The 17,224-nt window shown below is 40.7% G+C and overlaps 1 protein-coding gene across 1 annotated transcript; it reads left to right on the top strand.

The window, feature by feature from the left end:
* Positions 1-89: 89 nt before the first annotated feature.
* On the top strand, positions 90-16,423 carry GLO1 (glyoxalase I). The gene is made up of 6 exons (XM_074949110.1): positions 90-374; positions 3,479-3,561; positions 5,955-6,095; positions 8,835-8,902; positions 10,135-10,224; positions 14,869-16,423. Exons 1-6 carry the CDS (start codon positions 294-296, stop codon positions 14,955-14,957), a joined length of 552 nt encoding a protein of 183 aa, XP_074805211.1. The 5' UTR covers positions 90-293; the 3' UTR covers positions 14,958-16,423.
* Positions 16,424-17,224: the final 801 nt, after the last annotated feature.

Here is a 17,224-nt window from a genome sequence, read left to right as displayed (position 1 = left end):
AAGGTGGGACTTGCTGTTTTGTTTAAGTGGACTGATTCAGGTGGTTTAATCGCAAATTAAACATTGCATGCTGGGAATTGTAGTAAGAGAGAGTCAGAGACAACCCTGATGGAAATATTACATCATCCTGACGTGCCCTAATTTGCAATGGTTGCAGTGACTGGCTGGGACGCTCCTCTGTTTCTTACTCTGGTGGAGGCTGCTGATGAGAAAACGCCCCGTGCGTTGTGTTAGTGCTAATAGATACGTTTCTTAATCGCCCCGAGTCCTTGCTCAGCACTTCTAATTCCAACATGTCGGAACAGCCGGAGCTCAGCGGCCTCAGCGACGAAGCAGCCTATCACGTCTGCTCCAACCCGGATCCCAGTACCAAGGTAAGCGGGGGACTGGGGGACGAAGCTGCTGATGAAAGAGGCAATCTGGGGAGATAGGGGATTAGGAAGAACGTGGTAATGAGGAAGGTGAAGTGATAGGGGAGTGGGGAACGTGCAGTGAGCGAGACAGGGAGTCTGGCCTCTGAGACGCTCTAGGGAGCAGGGGGAGAGTGCAGAGAGTGCAGATTCCTGTGGCGCCCTTACCTAACGGGGCAAGGGGAGGATCTCCTTATGCAGGCCCCATGGTGGTTTCCCCTCTCACCTGGATTTCTCTGTAGTTGAGTAACTAGGTCTGCATACAGTTGGACGGCGTCTCCCGCACACTGTTAGAGGGACTCTTCGATCCTTGATACTCACTGCATTTGATAAGGCTGGTGTAAACTTTTCTCGGGGGTTGGATCGGAGCCATTTGACAGAAAAATCTATCCGATTTTACTTTTTTTTTTTTTTTTTTACTTTTTTTTTTCTTTCTCTTTTTAGACATGGGTCCCTGTCACTTTTCTTGTCTCAAGGACAGTGCGGAAAGGATCGGCCTCCCATTTTAAAGCTTATAATTGCAGCCAATAATAATAATAATAAATCAGTTCTGATAGCAAAGCAACAGGATCAGCTGTAGAAAGGCTCAAATATTCTTAGTGTGCTGCATTTGAATCACGGAGGAGGGGGGGGACCTTGAGTAAAAGTTAAGACAAACTCCATTTTTGATCTTTGTTGCAGTTTAGCACAGTACTTCACAGGATCTTTTATTCTGAAAAAGGATTGGCTGGAGAAAACTCCATAGACTAGTTTTACATGATTGCCTTGTTTTGGAGGGGACTATGCAATAATATTTGAACCATTCTTGATATGGAATTTTATCTTGTAAATTGTTTGTTAGGGTTAGACTCCCGAGGACTGTTTCCATTTTACATCAAAAAGTGAATTCTTATGGCTGCAAAATAACTGAAATTTCCCTGTGGCCTGATGACAACACACTTAAAATAAAGCATTGGCAAATTAGAAGAAATTGAGAGGGGGAAAAAAAAAAAGCAATCTACTCAGTAGCATTAAGAGGCAAGAACGGAGTCCGAGGGAGACAGAAAAATGCAGGATCTGGGTATTGCTATGTTATCCAGACATCAAAGCTCATGCTTCAGAGCTTTGAGTGGTTATCTGCAGAGATCAGGAAGGATTTTGGATCCCCTTTGCCACCTTTCCCTGAAGCATCAGAGATTGGTCCCAGTTGGAGAGGCAACGGGATAGAATGGACCAGGGCACTGAAGTGGTACAGAGAATCACAAGGTTTGGGGTCAGGAAGAAATTTTCTCCCAGGTCAGATTGGCAGGTACTTGGTTTGGGGTTCCACCCCCTCCCCCTTCCTCTGTAGCATGGGTCATGGTTCATCTGGTGGGATCATCTGGGCATATCTCACCTAATCAATTCTGTGCTATTGCAGGGGCTTTAGGCATTGGTGGTACCTTAGCCTCTCGTGTTCTATGTCTGGGGCATGCAACAGTTAAATCTCTTGTGGACTGAAATGCTTTGGCCTAACTGAAGTCTTAGGGCAGGGGTAGGCAAATTTTTTGGCCCGAGGGCCACACCTGGGTGGGAAAATGGCATGCAGGACCATGAATGTAGGGCTGGGGCAGGGGTTTGGGGTGTGGGTGGGGGTGCAGGGTGTGGGAGGCGGTGCAGTGTACAGGAAGGGGCTCAGGGCAAGGGATTCGGGTGGAGGAGGGGTGCAGGGTGTACAAGGGGGCTCAGGGTAGGGGTGTGGCAGGGGGCTCAGGGCAGGGGGTAGGGGTGTGGCAGGGGGCTCAGGGCAGGGGGTTGGGGTGCGGCAGGGGGTTCACGGCAGGGAGCTGTGGTGCAGGAGGCGTTTGGGATGTGGGCTCCAGGGTGGCAGTAGCGTGCACCGGGGCCAGGGTAAGCTCCCTGCCTGTCTGCCCGCCCTGGCTACGTGCTGCTCCTGGAAGCAGCTGGCACCATGTCCTTGCGGCCCCTGGGGAAAGCGGGGTTGGGGGAGGGGAGAGGGTTCCACGCCATGCCCTCACCTGTGGGTACCTGCCCGTAAGCTCCCATTGGCTGCGGTTCCCCTTTCCCAGCCAATGGGGGGCGGTGCCTATAGGCGAGGGCGGGGGGCGGTGCCTATAGGCGAGGGCAGCACACGGAGCCCTCTGCCCCTTTCCTCTCTCCCCCGTGCTCCTAGAGGGATGTGTTGCCTTCAGGTGGCGCCACAGGGGTGGCAATCCTGCGGGCCAGATCCAGAGCCCTGACGGCTGGATCCGGCCTGCAGGCCATAGTTTGCCCATCCCTGTTTTAGAGCATAATATAGGATTATCAGGGTGAAATTTAATGGCCTGTGATATAAAGGTGGTCATACTAGATGATCTGATGGTCCCTTCTGTCCTTACGTTCTGTTTAAAGAGGTATACATCTAGAGGTGTAGTTTGACCCCCCCCCCAAGAGTGGTTCAAATGGAGTAACTATGTGTAAAGGGATGGAAACAAAGATAAAGTATGTTAGCTTTTTTTGGTTTTTAATTTAAGTAACAAAATACCAAAGCATTTATCATTGGTGAGGGAAAACCATTACTTTGCAGGTTTCAGAGTAACAGCCGTGTTAGTCTGTATTCGCAAAAAGAAAAGGAGTACTTGTGGCACCTTAGAGACTAACCAATTAGCAGGAGAGTGGGGTCAGGGGAGGTATCTTTTCATGCTTTGTGTGTATAAAAAGATCTTCTACTCTTTCCACAGTATGCATCCGATGAAGTGAGCTGTAGCTCACGAAAGCTTATGCTCAAATAAATTGGTTAGTCTCTAAGGTGCCACAAGTACTCCTTTTCTTTTTGCAATTACTTTGCACAGTACTGTAAATTTGCAAAGCACTTTACAGACTAAATCTTTTATCAGTAATTATGTAGGCCCTGTAGGTGTTTGCAGGGTCAGGGCAATAGACTTGTAGACATACCATGTATGTATTTATGTTTATAACTTTTTGGTCCTACTGACCTTGACAATATCCTTCTAAATTATTGATTCACAATAAAAGCCCAACTTCATGTATTTGTATTGGCATCTTAATGTGCTTTCCTGAATAGCATAACTACTATAATTTTTCTCTAGGATTTTCTGTTGCAGCAGACAATGTTACGAATAAAAGATCCTAAGAAGTCACTGGATTTTTATACAAGAGTTCTTGGAATGACGTGAGTAAAAATTGCATGAGATAAGGTTTGTCTTAAATATATTTTAATGATCCATTCATCTGCAAAGCAAACCTTGGCATTTAAATCTGATGATTCAGCCTCGTTCATGTTAATCAGCTAGTGCCCAATTTGGTGACTCACTTGACTTAATCTTCGTGATTGAGGATTTCTATAGTACTCTTACATTTTAAATTCAAAAAGGTGAAATCAAAATAGTTTTAAATCAAATGTTATACTGGGAAAATTATCAGCTTTTTGTTGCTAGTTTTGCTAATAGCCAAAGTTGTTTGCGCTTATATAGGCTTGGAAGGATTAGATTTTTGTTGGTAAATGTCAATTTCACTGTACACTCACAAACTGAGGAAAAAATATTTCTATCTATGTTAATCGAAATTTAGATGAGCAAAGTAAGAAAAATTCTTCTTGGAAACTTTTATTAGAGTTTGATTTAAGGATTTGTTTTTGTTTGTATATTTTATTTTATTGTATATTGTATATTAACACGTGATGTTAACTATTTGTTTTAATGGCTAAACCAGATTTAACTTTTTTGAATCTCAGCATCAACTATCATTAATTATTATATGACTCTGTCATTTTGTGATTCTGCCCCATTAGTTCCCACGACTCTGAACATTTAAATCTATAAATATGGGGGGGGCCGGAACTTTAAAACAAACCTTGATATTATCCACCAAAATTTTTTTTAAAAAATAAAAATTGAATTCTGCTAAGTCTGCTTATATAAAAGCTTATAGGCTTTCTCCTCTCTGATGCTGCAGTTAAATAATCATACAGAAATTGTGATATTGCAGTAATTTTCTTAGTAATAAAATTCTGTCCTAAGCATGATACTCTGACTTAATTGAAGGATAAACAAGAAGCTGAAGTCTTAGGACTATTAAAAGGTTTCTAGGGCTGCTCTGTCTGCCCTAGCTTTCTAGTGTTCTCGGCTCTTAGGTGTTTGCCCCAGAAGGTGGTAGGCATCCCAGCCCACTCATGTGGGGAATGTTGCTGGGAGGCTAGTGCCCTGCAGTGGCTTTAGTGGCATTTTGTTTGTGCTTAAAATTCATTTCAAACATCAAGCACAGCAGAAGGGCCCTGAAACAAAGTTCTGGTAGATCTGAAACATTCTGACCTATGAAAAAGCGCCATCTAAAGTTAATAAGGAAAATATTTTCCAAATATTTTCACGAGTGAAAGGTTCAAGAAGCAGTGGGTTTAATCAGAAATGAGAAGTGAATGAATATCTCTGACTGAGCTATTTCATATAAATTGTATTTGTTACTTTAGTGAGAAGTGATTGAAACAGAGTATATATTAGTCTGAGTGACCTATGTCTCCTTGGAGGAGATTTAGTGTTGGCTGAAAAAGATTGAATCACAGACATGAACAGGCATACTGAGTCAGGTATTTCCTATACTGCTTTTTTTGTATTGTATGAAAAGTGAGACATTAAAACATCTTTATTGCTGGAAGGCAAATAAAATTGATTATGGATTCTCTGAGTACAAACCTTGATTTATTTTCTTGAAGCTAATGGATTTTCACAGGAAATGCCATACCAGATTAGACTAGTAGTCTATACCTAGTACAGTATTCTGTGTCTGACAATAGCTAATACCAAATACCTCAGAGGACTGTGCATGAATATCTGTAACTGCCAATAAAGAAACAAAGCTTCCTTTATGGGCAGGCTTTCCTAACCCAAGGCATCTAGCAGCTGGCTTATTCCATGAAATATGAAGGTTCTGTATCCTGTTGTTTTTCTATCTTTCTATCCTATCTAATGTAAGTGTGAACGTTCTCATCCATCTAAATGTATATTATTGTTGGGTGTGGGGTTTTTTTTTTTTTTTTTTAATTCTGCTATGCACTGGAGTCCGTGATATCTTGTGGCAATGAGTTCAACAGATTAATTGTATTGAGTTTTAAAAAATAAATACTCTTACTAGTTTATTGCCTGTTAAGTCTTCGGTGAAAAAAATAAATAAGGAAGATGGACATAAGCACCCTTATGGAAACTCTCATGAACAAGGCATTGAATACCAGTCTCAGACTTGAGATTTTTATTCTAGTGTACCTACAGTTACTAGTTTTCAGAGGTTCATAAGCTGTTTTTTTTTAATTGATTATTTTCCAAACGTGTTCATGAATGTAGCTCTCAAGAATATTTCCATGACATACATTTGAAAACTGAACCACTTTTGTGGGGCTGTGGGAGGGCAGGGAAGAGCATAGTCATAATTCTCTAAAGGGAGAAAGTGGGTGGTGGTTTGTTTGTTTTGTTTTTTGTTTGTGGTTTTTTTTTTTAGTTGACTTGCAGTCTAGTTGCAACTTTAAAAATGCCATCAATTATGACACACTTGTTTTTAAAAATTGTTGCCTTTTAGATTGCTCCAAAAATGTGACTTTCCCACTATGAAATTCTCACTTTATTTTTTGGCTTATGAAGATAAAAATGATATCCCAAAAGATACAAAAGAGAGAACAGCTTGGACTTTCTCTAGAAAGGCTACACTTGAACTAACACAGTAAGTGTTAACTCCAGCTTTTTACAGTTCACTTCTGCTTATATTTAATGGATATTAGTTACAACTGTGTGCTTTGCACTAGGTTATATTATTGTACTTTGTTTTATCTGATCATGGTTGTGTACAATTAACGTAATGTGGAAAAATACTTCCTCTTTTATATCATAAAAGTATGGCTTGGATGCTGGAAATGACAAGTAGATGGATGCTGGATACCTGATCAAGTAGCACTGTGCTTTTTCTCAATATTCACTAGCCCCAACATAGCATAAAGGAGGGGGAAACTGCTTCCTGAGGAAAACGTTAATTAAGGGAGAGCAGTGAAAAGGAAGATGAAGGGGTCCAGTGTACTAGGAAAGGAATTTTAGAGAACAGCTATGAGGCGGTTGTGGTGTACTGGACTGAGGATACAGTTGGGAGTCCGATCTGGATTCTATCCCCAGCGCTGCTATTAACTCACTGTGTGACCTTAGAAAAGTCTATTTAAGCTTTCACTGCATAGAGTACTTGAGACTGATGGATTAAAAGTGGTATAGAAGAGGGACGTAAAATTATTTTGTCTTTGTTTTTTGAGTGCATGTGGCTCTTTTAATGTCACTTTATCATGTAATACTACAGCGATGGGAGAAATTTGCTTGAAGTCTCAATTGTTACACAGAATGACTAACTATTTTGTCAGTGTGCCACCATGTGTTTTGACATGGAAATAAAATGTATCTGAAATGTTTTGACAGCTGGTAATGATAGGTGCTATGATAACTTATGAAGAGACATAGAGAACCTCCCAAATAGACCAGTACACAAACTTAATAAAACAAATTTGTACTCCCCCGTTGTGCTATTTCAGGTCCCTCTTCCTTCCACACCCAGTGAATAGCTGAGAGCTGACCCCTGCAACACCCCCTCTTCCTAATCTATATGAGGTTAGAGCCCCATCCCAACCCTTCCAGAGCTGAACCTGAATCCTTGAGAGGAGCAAAATCCAGACACTGCTAGAGCCACAGCAGTAGTGGGGAAGCAAGCTTGGCTCAGTCTGCCTGCCTCCTAGTGTAGGGAATACACCTTCAAAGTCCCTGAACTGTTACTGCCAACCTATGACATCACTAACAATTTGCAAACATGTGCTAGGGAAGGGATTTTATTCTGGGAGAGTGGATTGTAGTGACTCTGGAAGAGTGGCTGAGGGTAGCCTATGGTTGAATGGTGGAGAGAGGGCAGGGCAAAGGGATTTAATATATTTAAGTGTTCTTGGCAGGAGTGTTGTCTAATGACAATGAAAGATGGGAAATTCAGTAATAGGAAGCAGTCAGGAATTCAGTTTTAATGAGCCAGAAGAAATAGAATGAAAATTAGTGAAAGGTTAACACTTATAAAACATCCTACAGCTTATATTTGTATTGAGCCACAAGATTTGCAAATGAAAGAACTGAATAATTGTACGACCTCTTATATTATTGTTTCTCCATTTCCATCTGTTGAATTGCCTATTATGACTGTTTAGCTCTTTGGTACAGGATCTGTTTCTTAATATGTGTTTGGTCAGACTTTAATATAATGGGGCCCCAACTCTGATTGGAGTCTTCAGGCACAACCATAATTAAATTAATATAATACTATTTGATATGAGTGTAGTGGTCCAGAGACATCTACACAGAACACATCACAGGACACCACCAATACCAGGTTGAGTAACCATGAATGCCAACCAGGGAAATAACCCCTTCCTTCTCTGATGAATCAAGGGATGTACCCCACCCATGTACTTATTCTGTACACCAGTACTGACTTGGACTCTTAATACATTTCATGGGTGGCGTACCCGAGCCCATTTATCCACTGACGCTTTTAAAAACTCCCATACCCCAATCTGGATTTATGTGATATGTTTGTACCTCGTGAACCTTGTAACCGATACTTGCAATCCCCCATAACCCAAGCCCGACCCCAGATGTACAGTACCTTCCCCCTTAACTTGTGTAAATTTGATTTTAAACATTAACGTTAATAAAATTTTTAATTCCTAGGTGTGAGTCCATATATTGCACAAACTCAAAAAAAAATATCTTAGGGTATGTCTTCACTAGCAATGTTGAAGTGCTGCCGTGGCAGCGCTTTAACATGGCTGTGTAGTCGGGGCATCAGTGCTGGGAGAGAGCTCTGGTTTTTGTTTTCTGTTTTTTGTTTTTTGTTTTGTTTTGTGTTTTTTTTAAACTAAATGAAAAAAAAACCCACCCCACCTCCATGAGGGGAATAGCGCTAGGAGCACACCTCCCAAGGCTGGTGCACTGTCTACACGAAACTTGCAACGCTAGGAGGTGTTTTTTCACACCCCTGTATGAGAAAGTTGCGGCGCTGTAAAGTGGCTTGTAGATGAGGCAAAAGAGAACACTTTAAATCATCACAATGAGAACATGGAAATATAAGTTATCCTTCTGCAAACAATGTTCAAATTCCAAACACGGGGAAATTGCATACAGAGTTCCATCTATAGATGCATTTTGAATTCATCCATTTCTGTAGTATCTAAATGCTGTAACTTTGGGAGAATATTCTGATAGGCATTATTCTATGAATGAGGACAGCTGTCCCTGAACTGTAGGGATCTAGACTATAATGTATTCTTGGCTGTGGGTAATGCCATATATTTCTAAATATTCTTTGATTCTTCTCAGAATTTTTTTTTAAACAGCATGCTGCTCTTCCTTTTATATTAATTATGTTTTTCCCTTTCTCTCATAGTAATTGGGGCACTGAAAATGATGAGAATCAGTCTTACCACAATGGCAATTCAGATCCTCGGGGATTTGGTATGTTTTAGAGAAAGTTACGCACTGCAGTCATTTTTCTTCTTTTCAGTGTCTGATTGTCTCTAAGTCGTTGGACCATTGAATTGAGAAAATGTTCATATGTAAAATAGAGCAATAAGTTAAGTGTACAGGTTATTGGAACAGTTCTACTACTTTGTTTTGATAACTGTACACTAATAGCATTTTTATTGTACAGTTATGTGGATGAAGTGACTTAGCATTGTGGATTAGTTTAAGTAAAAAGTACTCATTTTGGAGACTTGAAGAGATTTTGAAATCTGGACTTTTACTTCTGTTTTTCCGATATACAGACCCTTGAAAATTAGGAATAAGAACTTGTGGGTAAATATATTGTCTTAAGAATAATAAGCCACAGTTGTAGTTTGTACATACACTTGCTTTAAGAGTCAATTTTATCATTAAGATTTTAGTAAAAGATAGTAAAAATCATATTTTATCTCTGGTTGCTCCCAGTGTTGAGACTTAGCTAAAGAACATGAACTTGGATCTTGGTTGGAACTTTGTGTGTAATTAGAAGAACATTCAATTTTTTAAAATATAAGATTGAGTTTCGCTCAGATATATGGGTGAGAGCAAAATTTGGCTCTGACGTGCAGAGGAATTCTGTGACTGGATATTCTGAATGTCTGAAAGGTCACTGGTACGATTTATCAAATACATTTTTTAGACTAGACTATTTAATTTGATATTTGGAGTTTCTGAACTGATCCCTGAACCTGGGAACAAGTGATTAGTGTACTTGCCTTTATAAACACAATATTAGTGTTTAAATTCTTACCCTATTTTGTAAATACAGAAAACTTCCTGATACTTGGACTTACTGTTTTTTATGAACACTTTTGCCTTTACCTTTCAATTTCATTTTCCTTCAACTCTGATTCTATTGTGTATATCACTGTGTCACTAGAGTACTCTGCAAAATGTTTTAAGTTTTGAGACCCTATGAAACAGCTAGGTTATTGGGAGAAGATAAAAACGCCAAAAATGATAGTACCCTTAATACATTTTTTTTTTTCCAGAAACTAAAACAGGGCTTTCCTTGAGTAAATTATTTTAACACATTTAGATGCATTTTAGATGAGCTAACTTGGAAGCTCTTTGCATAGGGTAAAGTGCTTGTCATATTTTGGTACTGTAACAACAATCAATTTGTTGTAATTTTTGCTCATTTATGCACTGTGTATTCTGCCTCTGCTTACTCTGTTGCACAGGTCACATTGGAATTGCAGTCCCTGATGTAGCTGCAGCTTGTAAGAGGTTTGAAGAGCTGGGAGTGAAATTTGTGAAGAGACCAGATGATGGTAAGTCTTCACCAAGTCATCTTATCAATATGATTTGATTCTTGATGATTTTTTTTCCCTAGTAAACTGTGACTTCATCTTTCTTTCCTGTATTATTAGGGGAGGAGGCTAGGTGATATGGGTTTTTAATAGCTGCTTTGACTTCTTGAATTCATTCATCATCCTCAGGTTTTGCTAGAGCCAATCAAAGTTTCTCTCTTTTATACACTAGGAAAAACTTATATTTGGCCTGCCCCAGAGTAACTTCTGGAAATCTGGTCAGCTATCTATGGCTAAAGTTTGTGCACTTTTGTTGCTACTTCAATTGACCATGTTGTGTTATCTCCTCTATTCCATATAGAATTTTGTATGGCAGCAATCCTATGATTGGGGAAAGTTTGTCCTATGTGCCAAATTCACATGTAACATCTGTATTGTTTCATTTTAACATCCTAAAAGTTGCGGAACCTTCCCAGTTTTGATCTATCCATCAAAACTGGGAAGGTTCCGCAACTTGTCATACATTGCAACCCTAACAGTCCCCTCTTAATTGTCTTTTCTTCCAAAGGATACAAATGTGCTATCTCTGTCCTCTTTTTAAATAAAAAACTTTACTCGTCGTATCATTCTGGTTACTTTCTGCTGTATCAATTCTAGATAATTAGGGCCCTACCAAATTCATGGTCCATTTTGATCAATTTCTCGGTCATAGGATTTTTATAATAGTCAATTTCATGGTTTTAGGTGTTTACATCTGAAATTTCATGGTGGTGTAACCGTGAGGGTTCCAACCCAAAAGGGGGTCATAAAGTTGTTGTAGGGGGGTTGCGAGATTGCCACACTCACTTCTGTGTTGCCTTCCGAGCTGGGCTCGGAAGGCAGCAGCCCTGGCGCTTCCTGCAGCCAGGGGAGGTAACTGGAGTTGGGTCTGATCTTCCTCCAACAGCAGCCTTGCAGGGGAAGTGGATTATAATGACTCTGGAAGAGAGTCTCTGCAGAGGCAGGGCAGCTCACACTGCCTGCGTCCCCCCTCCCTGGCTCCCAGAGCTGCCTGGCTGCACCTCCACAGAAAGGAGGGCAAGGGAGAGCCGCAGGCAGCAGCTCAGCCCTAGCCCCTGGGGGGGGGGGGAGGGGAGGAGAGAGAGAGAGAGAGAGCGCGCGCAGCAGCAGCAGCAGCAGTCTGTCTCTGTCTCTCTTTCTCACACACACATATATAATATCTGGGGGGTTGTGGGGACAGACAAATGGAGTCTGGGTGGGGGAAGGAGCAGCAATGGGCACCCCAGGGCTGGCACTGAGTACAGAGAGGACTTCCTGGATGGGCGAAAGCAACACCCTCCCCCTCCCCCTCCCCCCTGGCAGAGCAGACCCGGGCTGCAGCTGGCTCCCTCCATCACTCCTCCCCCACCCCACAGAGACCCACACAACCCTGAGACCCCCCCCTTTGTACCTCCAGAGACAGCTCTCCTGCCCCCTGCTCCCGAGTTCCCTACAATCTCCCCTTCCCCCCCCCCCTCGCAAGCCCATAGGCTGGGAGCCTCCCAGCCAATTGGCCATAGTGGCCAATGGGAGCTGTGCCTGAGTTGCAGAGGCAGACCTGCCTGGCCGCACCTCTGAGGGGAAGCCGCAGGTAAGCAAGCCCCGGTTGGTTGTCGTCATCACAGGCACACCAATTCTCTGTTTGAGAATTTAACTTCACTGAGGCAAGTAATTCAATCTGCTCTTCCTTTCCAGACAGTTTGTGGCTTTTCCTGTAAGAAAACTTACAATTTCGTTGCAAAGAAGTCCATTTATAGTTTTTTCACTTGAAGTATATTTTCTTGTTTATAACCTCATTTATTTTGTTAACTCAGTTTCATCGGCAATTTTAAAAGACACTTGAATTGTAGTCACTGTTTTTTTTGTTTGTTTGTTTGTTTTTTCCCTCCATTGGTCTAAAAACACATGGAAGATGTGCAGATTTTTATTTCTGTGGGCCAAACCACCCTATGTGGAAATGTAAGGGAATGTCTACACAGCCGATGTTAATGCTCTCCCAGCGCTGTAATAAAACCACCTCCACAAGGGGAATAGCTACCAGCGCTGGGAGCACAGCTCCCAACACTGTAGCACTGTCTACACTGCCACTTTACAGCACTGAGGGTGTTTTTCACATTGCTCAGGGGGTGTTATTTCACACCCCTGAGCGAAGAAAGTTTCTGTGCTATAAGTGGCAGTGTAGACAAGGCCTAAATGTCTGAGCTAGAAAAGCTCTGCAAGAGTAAGGATCCCCTCAGGAAATTGTCCTCAAGTTATTTGTTCTTCTGGGCATTCCATTCTATTGTTCCCTCCTATAGTGATATTTATCAGTGTTTCCACCCACAGGGGAGATCCAGAAGACCTGGATCAACCCAGCAGTGACTCTGCCTCTACCCTTGTTCTGTCCGCTCCCGCTATCAGCCCCTTTGGCCTCCCTAGGATTCCCCCTACCATTAATCTCTCTGGGTCTTCTTTCTCTGGAGCTTGTCATAAAGTTAAGCCTGTCACTCCAGGTTCTTATCTCTGTAATGTATTTATATATTAAGTGTTAATTAATGCACTATGGAAGTCCCCCTATTCCCCCTTCAGCCCTCTGTATAAATTGATCCCCTTCTTCCCATAGGGTTTTCTGCAGCCCTAGGGCAGCAATAACCCCTGTGTCTTTGCAATAAGGTGAGGGTAGGAGACCATGGGTTCCCTATTTATGTGATTTGCAAGAAGTAGTATTATTACTCAGGGTACCAAATGTGTTTAAATGATGTAAGTGCCTTGTAAAATCCCAAAGCAAGCTCATTTTCATTTCTCATATAGTAATCTCATACTGTATACACACATTTTTTCATTAATTATGAGTTGACTTTATTATTTATTAGCTAGCTAGGTTACTGTATTTTTTCAGTGTGGAAAATTATGTGTGCTATTTTATGGGTTGAATGATTGAATGACATAACTCTCCCCACCCCCAATGTCTGTCACTAAATCCGGTAATTTTGTCAAGTGTTCGTTGCGCAACATGGTGGTGCCTACCTCTGCTTATTGGTGTAACCAAAACTGCAGACTGAACCAAATTGGATTAACTGTATTCCTCTTTCTGTTATTTTTTTTTTCTTTTCTTTTTACTGCTGTTAAATCCTCTGAAAACTTGTTTTTATCCATTACTAACCTAAGCAGTCTTCTAGTTATTGTGGTATAGAATAGGACTATTGAGGGGTATTTTTTTTTCCCCTTTGAATTGTATAATCTTTTATATTTCATGCAGTAGAGAGAGTGTTAAAATATTCCTCTGGGGTCTATATTGAGAGAGAATCTCATTGCATAATCGGCTTTAAAAAAAAAAATCTGGCAGGGAACCAAGAAAAATCTGTATTATCAAACCTATTCCTGTATGAAGGGACCTCACAGCTCCAAGACAGAACTCACTTTCCCTGTCTTCTATTAGTTGCTCCTGTCAGTAACTGCCTTTCATGAAAACTTTGTCATGATAGCATCTTTCCAACAGGGGAAGAAAATGGCTCTCCTTTTGGAGCACTGATTCCTACCTGAATTGGAGTGTAACATCACAGAGCACGCTATTTTCTCTGTGATACCCCCACTTTCTGTTCACCATAGGAAGAAATAGACCCTCTCTACCTGTGCTAGAGATCTTTTGAAATCACACATAGTGATGTAACTGAAGCCCTATGGTTCTTTCGCTGGAACTAGCATTGGTATGTGTGACCATAGTGCAGAGGCTGGGAATCAACTTTTTAAATACCCTGATGGATAGTATAAGAACAAGAGTTTGAAAGGAGACCTCATATAACCTTTTTTCTAGTTCGTCAATTTCTCTGTCAAAGCAAATGGCAATTAAACGTCTTTGCTGATAAACTTAAATTTAAAAAAATCATGAAGTACATAACATGCTGGCAGTATTTACCTGAAGCGTCCTGCCTTGTTAGCAGGTGTTGGTGCTGCTAGGAAAGGGTTAAGTGGGTGCTGTTCACTTTGAGATAGGTGACTCAATACCATCACCTGGGCAGAAAGAAAGTGGGGAAGGGAGAATCTAGATGTGAGTTTAATACTCCTCAGGGAGGAACCCTAGGATCAGCCATGCCTGGGAAAAAAGCGTGAGCTGAATTTTGGCTTTAACAAACAAAAGCACAAAAATACAACAGCCACCAGGAAGAGCTAGTGTTTGGACTTTACATTCATTGTGTGTATAGGAGGTTGGAAAAGGCCTCTGATGACATAGCAGTGAAGCAAAAAGCAATTTTAAAATGGCAATTTTATAACATTGGTTCCAACTTTTGCAGTTAGGCTGAACTACAACATGACAGGGTTATAGTTCACTTCAGTTATGTCAAGTATGATATGACATAACTTGCACAAATACTATCTGTCCCATAGTTTTAAAGCACAAGTTAATCATATAAACTGCTTCCCTGACTGTCTTTAAAAGTCTGAACTGGATCCTCGGGGTTGGTGATGAAATATGATCTAGAACACATTATTTTAACTGCCTGCTCTGTCTGCCACGCAAAGACACGAGGCAATCTTGCAACCATAAATCTGTGTCATTCTTGTCAATGTAAAATATGCATCTTAATCTTTAAAGACTATTAAGATTGTTCTTAACTATATCTGAAAATATGTATCTTTTTATTGTAGGTAAAATGAAAGGACTTGCATTTATTCAGGATCCTGATGGCTACTGGATTGAAATTTTGAATCCTAACCACATGGTGACCCTCATCTAGTTTTAAAGTAACATACTATACAATAGGTACAAGTCTTCTCCAGGAGGCTGAAAACATACAACATACTCTACCATTCATGAGACATATACTTGATTGACAGAAATTAACATCACCCACAAATAGTTCTTTACCAATCCTGTTAAAACCTCATCTTGCTTGAATTCCCCCTTGTATTCTTCTTTTGTTTTCTTTTTTGTGATGCCACTGCTTCCTGTTTCTAATTAGAACATAATACCATCTGTGTTCTGAAAATGCACTCATGCACATTCACCATTTATGCAAAAATTAGTATATTCTCCCCTTCGGGGCTGATTGAGTTAGTGAAATTTTGGTTGCACAATATAGCTATGTTTGAACCAGCCTGAGAACTGGTATATTGGGGGTGGGATATGTGAGTAGGAAGATTGCTGTGTCTTACATCGTGTAGGTCTACCACCAGCGACAGGTTTTTTGTTTGTTAAACTTGGAGAGGGGATAAAACACTATAAACTAGACTTTTGGGCCACATCTTGCTTACACTGAAGTCTGTGGCAAAATTCCTTTGGACTTCAGTGGAAGCAGGATTGGGACCTTTGTGTGTACATTTAGTTATGTCAGTAAGCAGTAGACTTTCAGGTGCAACTTGTAGGTACTCAAGCTGCTTAAGACTAGAAACTTAATGGCAGTGCCACATCGAGGCCAACGGAGAGAGTTCAGTCTGTGTTGCATTTGAGCAGCTCTGACTGTTGACTGCAAGTAGGCAGAGGAGGTTGGCAGACTTGTCACGTGATCTCAAGAGTGGGCATCTTAAGAGCACAGAATCTGAACATCTATTCTAAAAATCAAGGGCTATGCAGCAATTAGCTTACAACTAAGGAGTAGCTGAAAATGCCATGATTCCCTGTTCAGTGGCTGAGAGCTGGCAGATATACTTATCTGTGATTGTGTGTGATGCCTGGGGTGCTGCTAAATATAATGTATTTAAAACATCTTTTATATCAAGCTACAATTTGATATAGGAGTTTAACTAAAATCCTAGTAGTTTGTGAAACCATGACTATCTGCTGTTATGACAACTTTTTATCTGCCTTTTAAAAAATAGTGGTTGCAGTTACACTGAAGTTGTAAATAACAGGAAAACACTTTAAGTTTATAAATCCTACATGGAGCCAGTTTCATGTTAAAGTGTTTCAGTAGCACTGAAATACTCACTTTACCATCCCGTTCCCCTGCCCCCCAAAACCCATAACAAAACCATCGTGGTATTTAGTGCCTTCTATAAGCACTTTATAATTCCTGTTGGGACAGAACAGCCCTGAGTGATGTGACTGTTAAATTGGATAGCCCTGTGGCATCAGATAAAAATATTTATTTCCAAATACAGTGTCTGCAAAACTTTCAAAATCCCTCTCTACAATTCTCTGCTACTATGGTAACTATGGGCTTTATAAGAGATAAGCAGAGATGTGTGGTGACTTTCTACTGTGGGAGACAGAAAGAAGAGCCAAAAATGAAATGGTGACTTTAAGAAATATAACATTGTATATTACTTTTACTTTTCTGGGTTTAGAAGTTTTAATATAAAATTATTGTCCAGGGACTGGTGGGGAACAGAGGAAAGAAGCTACACTTCATCTTGTTAGAACATGAACAAGCCCTGTTGGTGCAAAAATAAATAATTAAAATAAAAAATTACAGCATGTCCTTGAGACAGCAGATCTGGAAGAATTTATTCTATTACAAATTGCTATGTGACTCCTAACATAGATGTGCCCAGTTTTTAATAGCCTGGAATAATTTTTACCCATTCCAGGATGGTAGGTAATAAATTTAATGCAGCAAAATATCCTTTATTAAAGCTATTGTACCTATGCCTACCTTTTCAATCTCAAGAATATTCACAAAAATAAATACAGGTTAACTTTTAGATCCTTATACCAGGAAACAATTCAGTGGCCACGAAGTTCACGTTTAAAGCAAATCCTCTAGATTAATTTTGAGAGATGCAGAAAGGGCAATCTGAGAGAACTCTTAAAAACAGTCATTAGGACTCAAGCATCTTAGGCAACCTCATCTTATGTCATACACTTATTACTCTGACATAGGGAACAAGTATTTAGGATTTGGAAAGACAATCCTACTACCCCTCCCCTGTGCTAATTGAAACTCCCTTCTTTATTTTTTACAGCACCCATCATTTTGCTAACTACTTTACACACTTAAAGATATCACTGATTTGAAGAGCTCACAAAATAACTTTAGAAGTGGGCTGATGCATTTTGGGAAGA

This window comes from Natator depressus, chromosome 3, assembly GCF_965152275.1.
Source record: "Natator depressus isolate rNatDep1 chromosome 3, rNatDep2.hap1, whole genome shotgun sequence".
In the NCBI taxonomy this organism is placed as follows: Eukaryota; Metazoa; Chordata; order Testudines; family Cheloniidae; genus Natator; species Natator depressus.
This window is presented reverse-complemented; position numbering and strand designations above follow the sequence as displayed.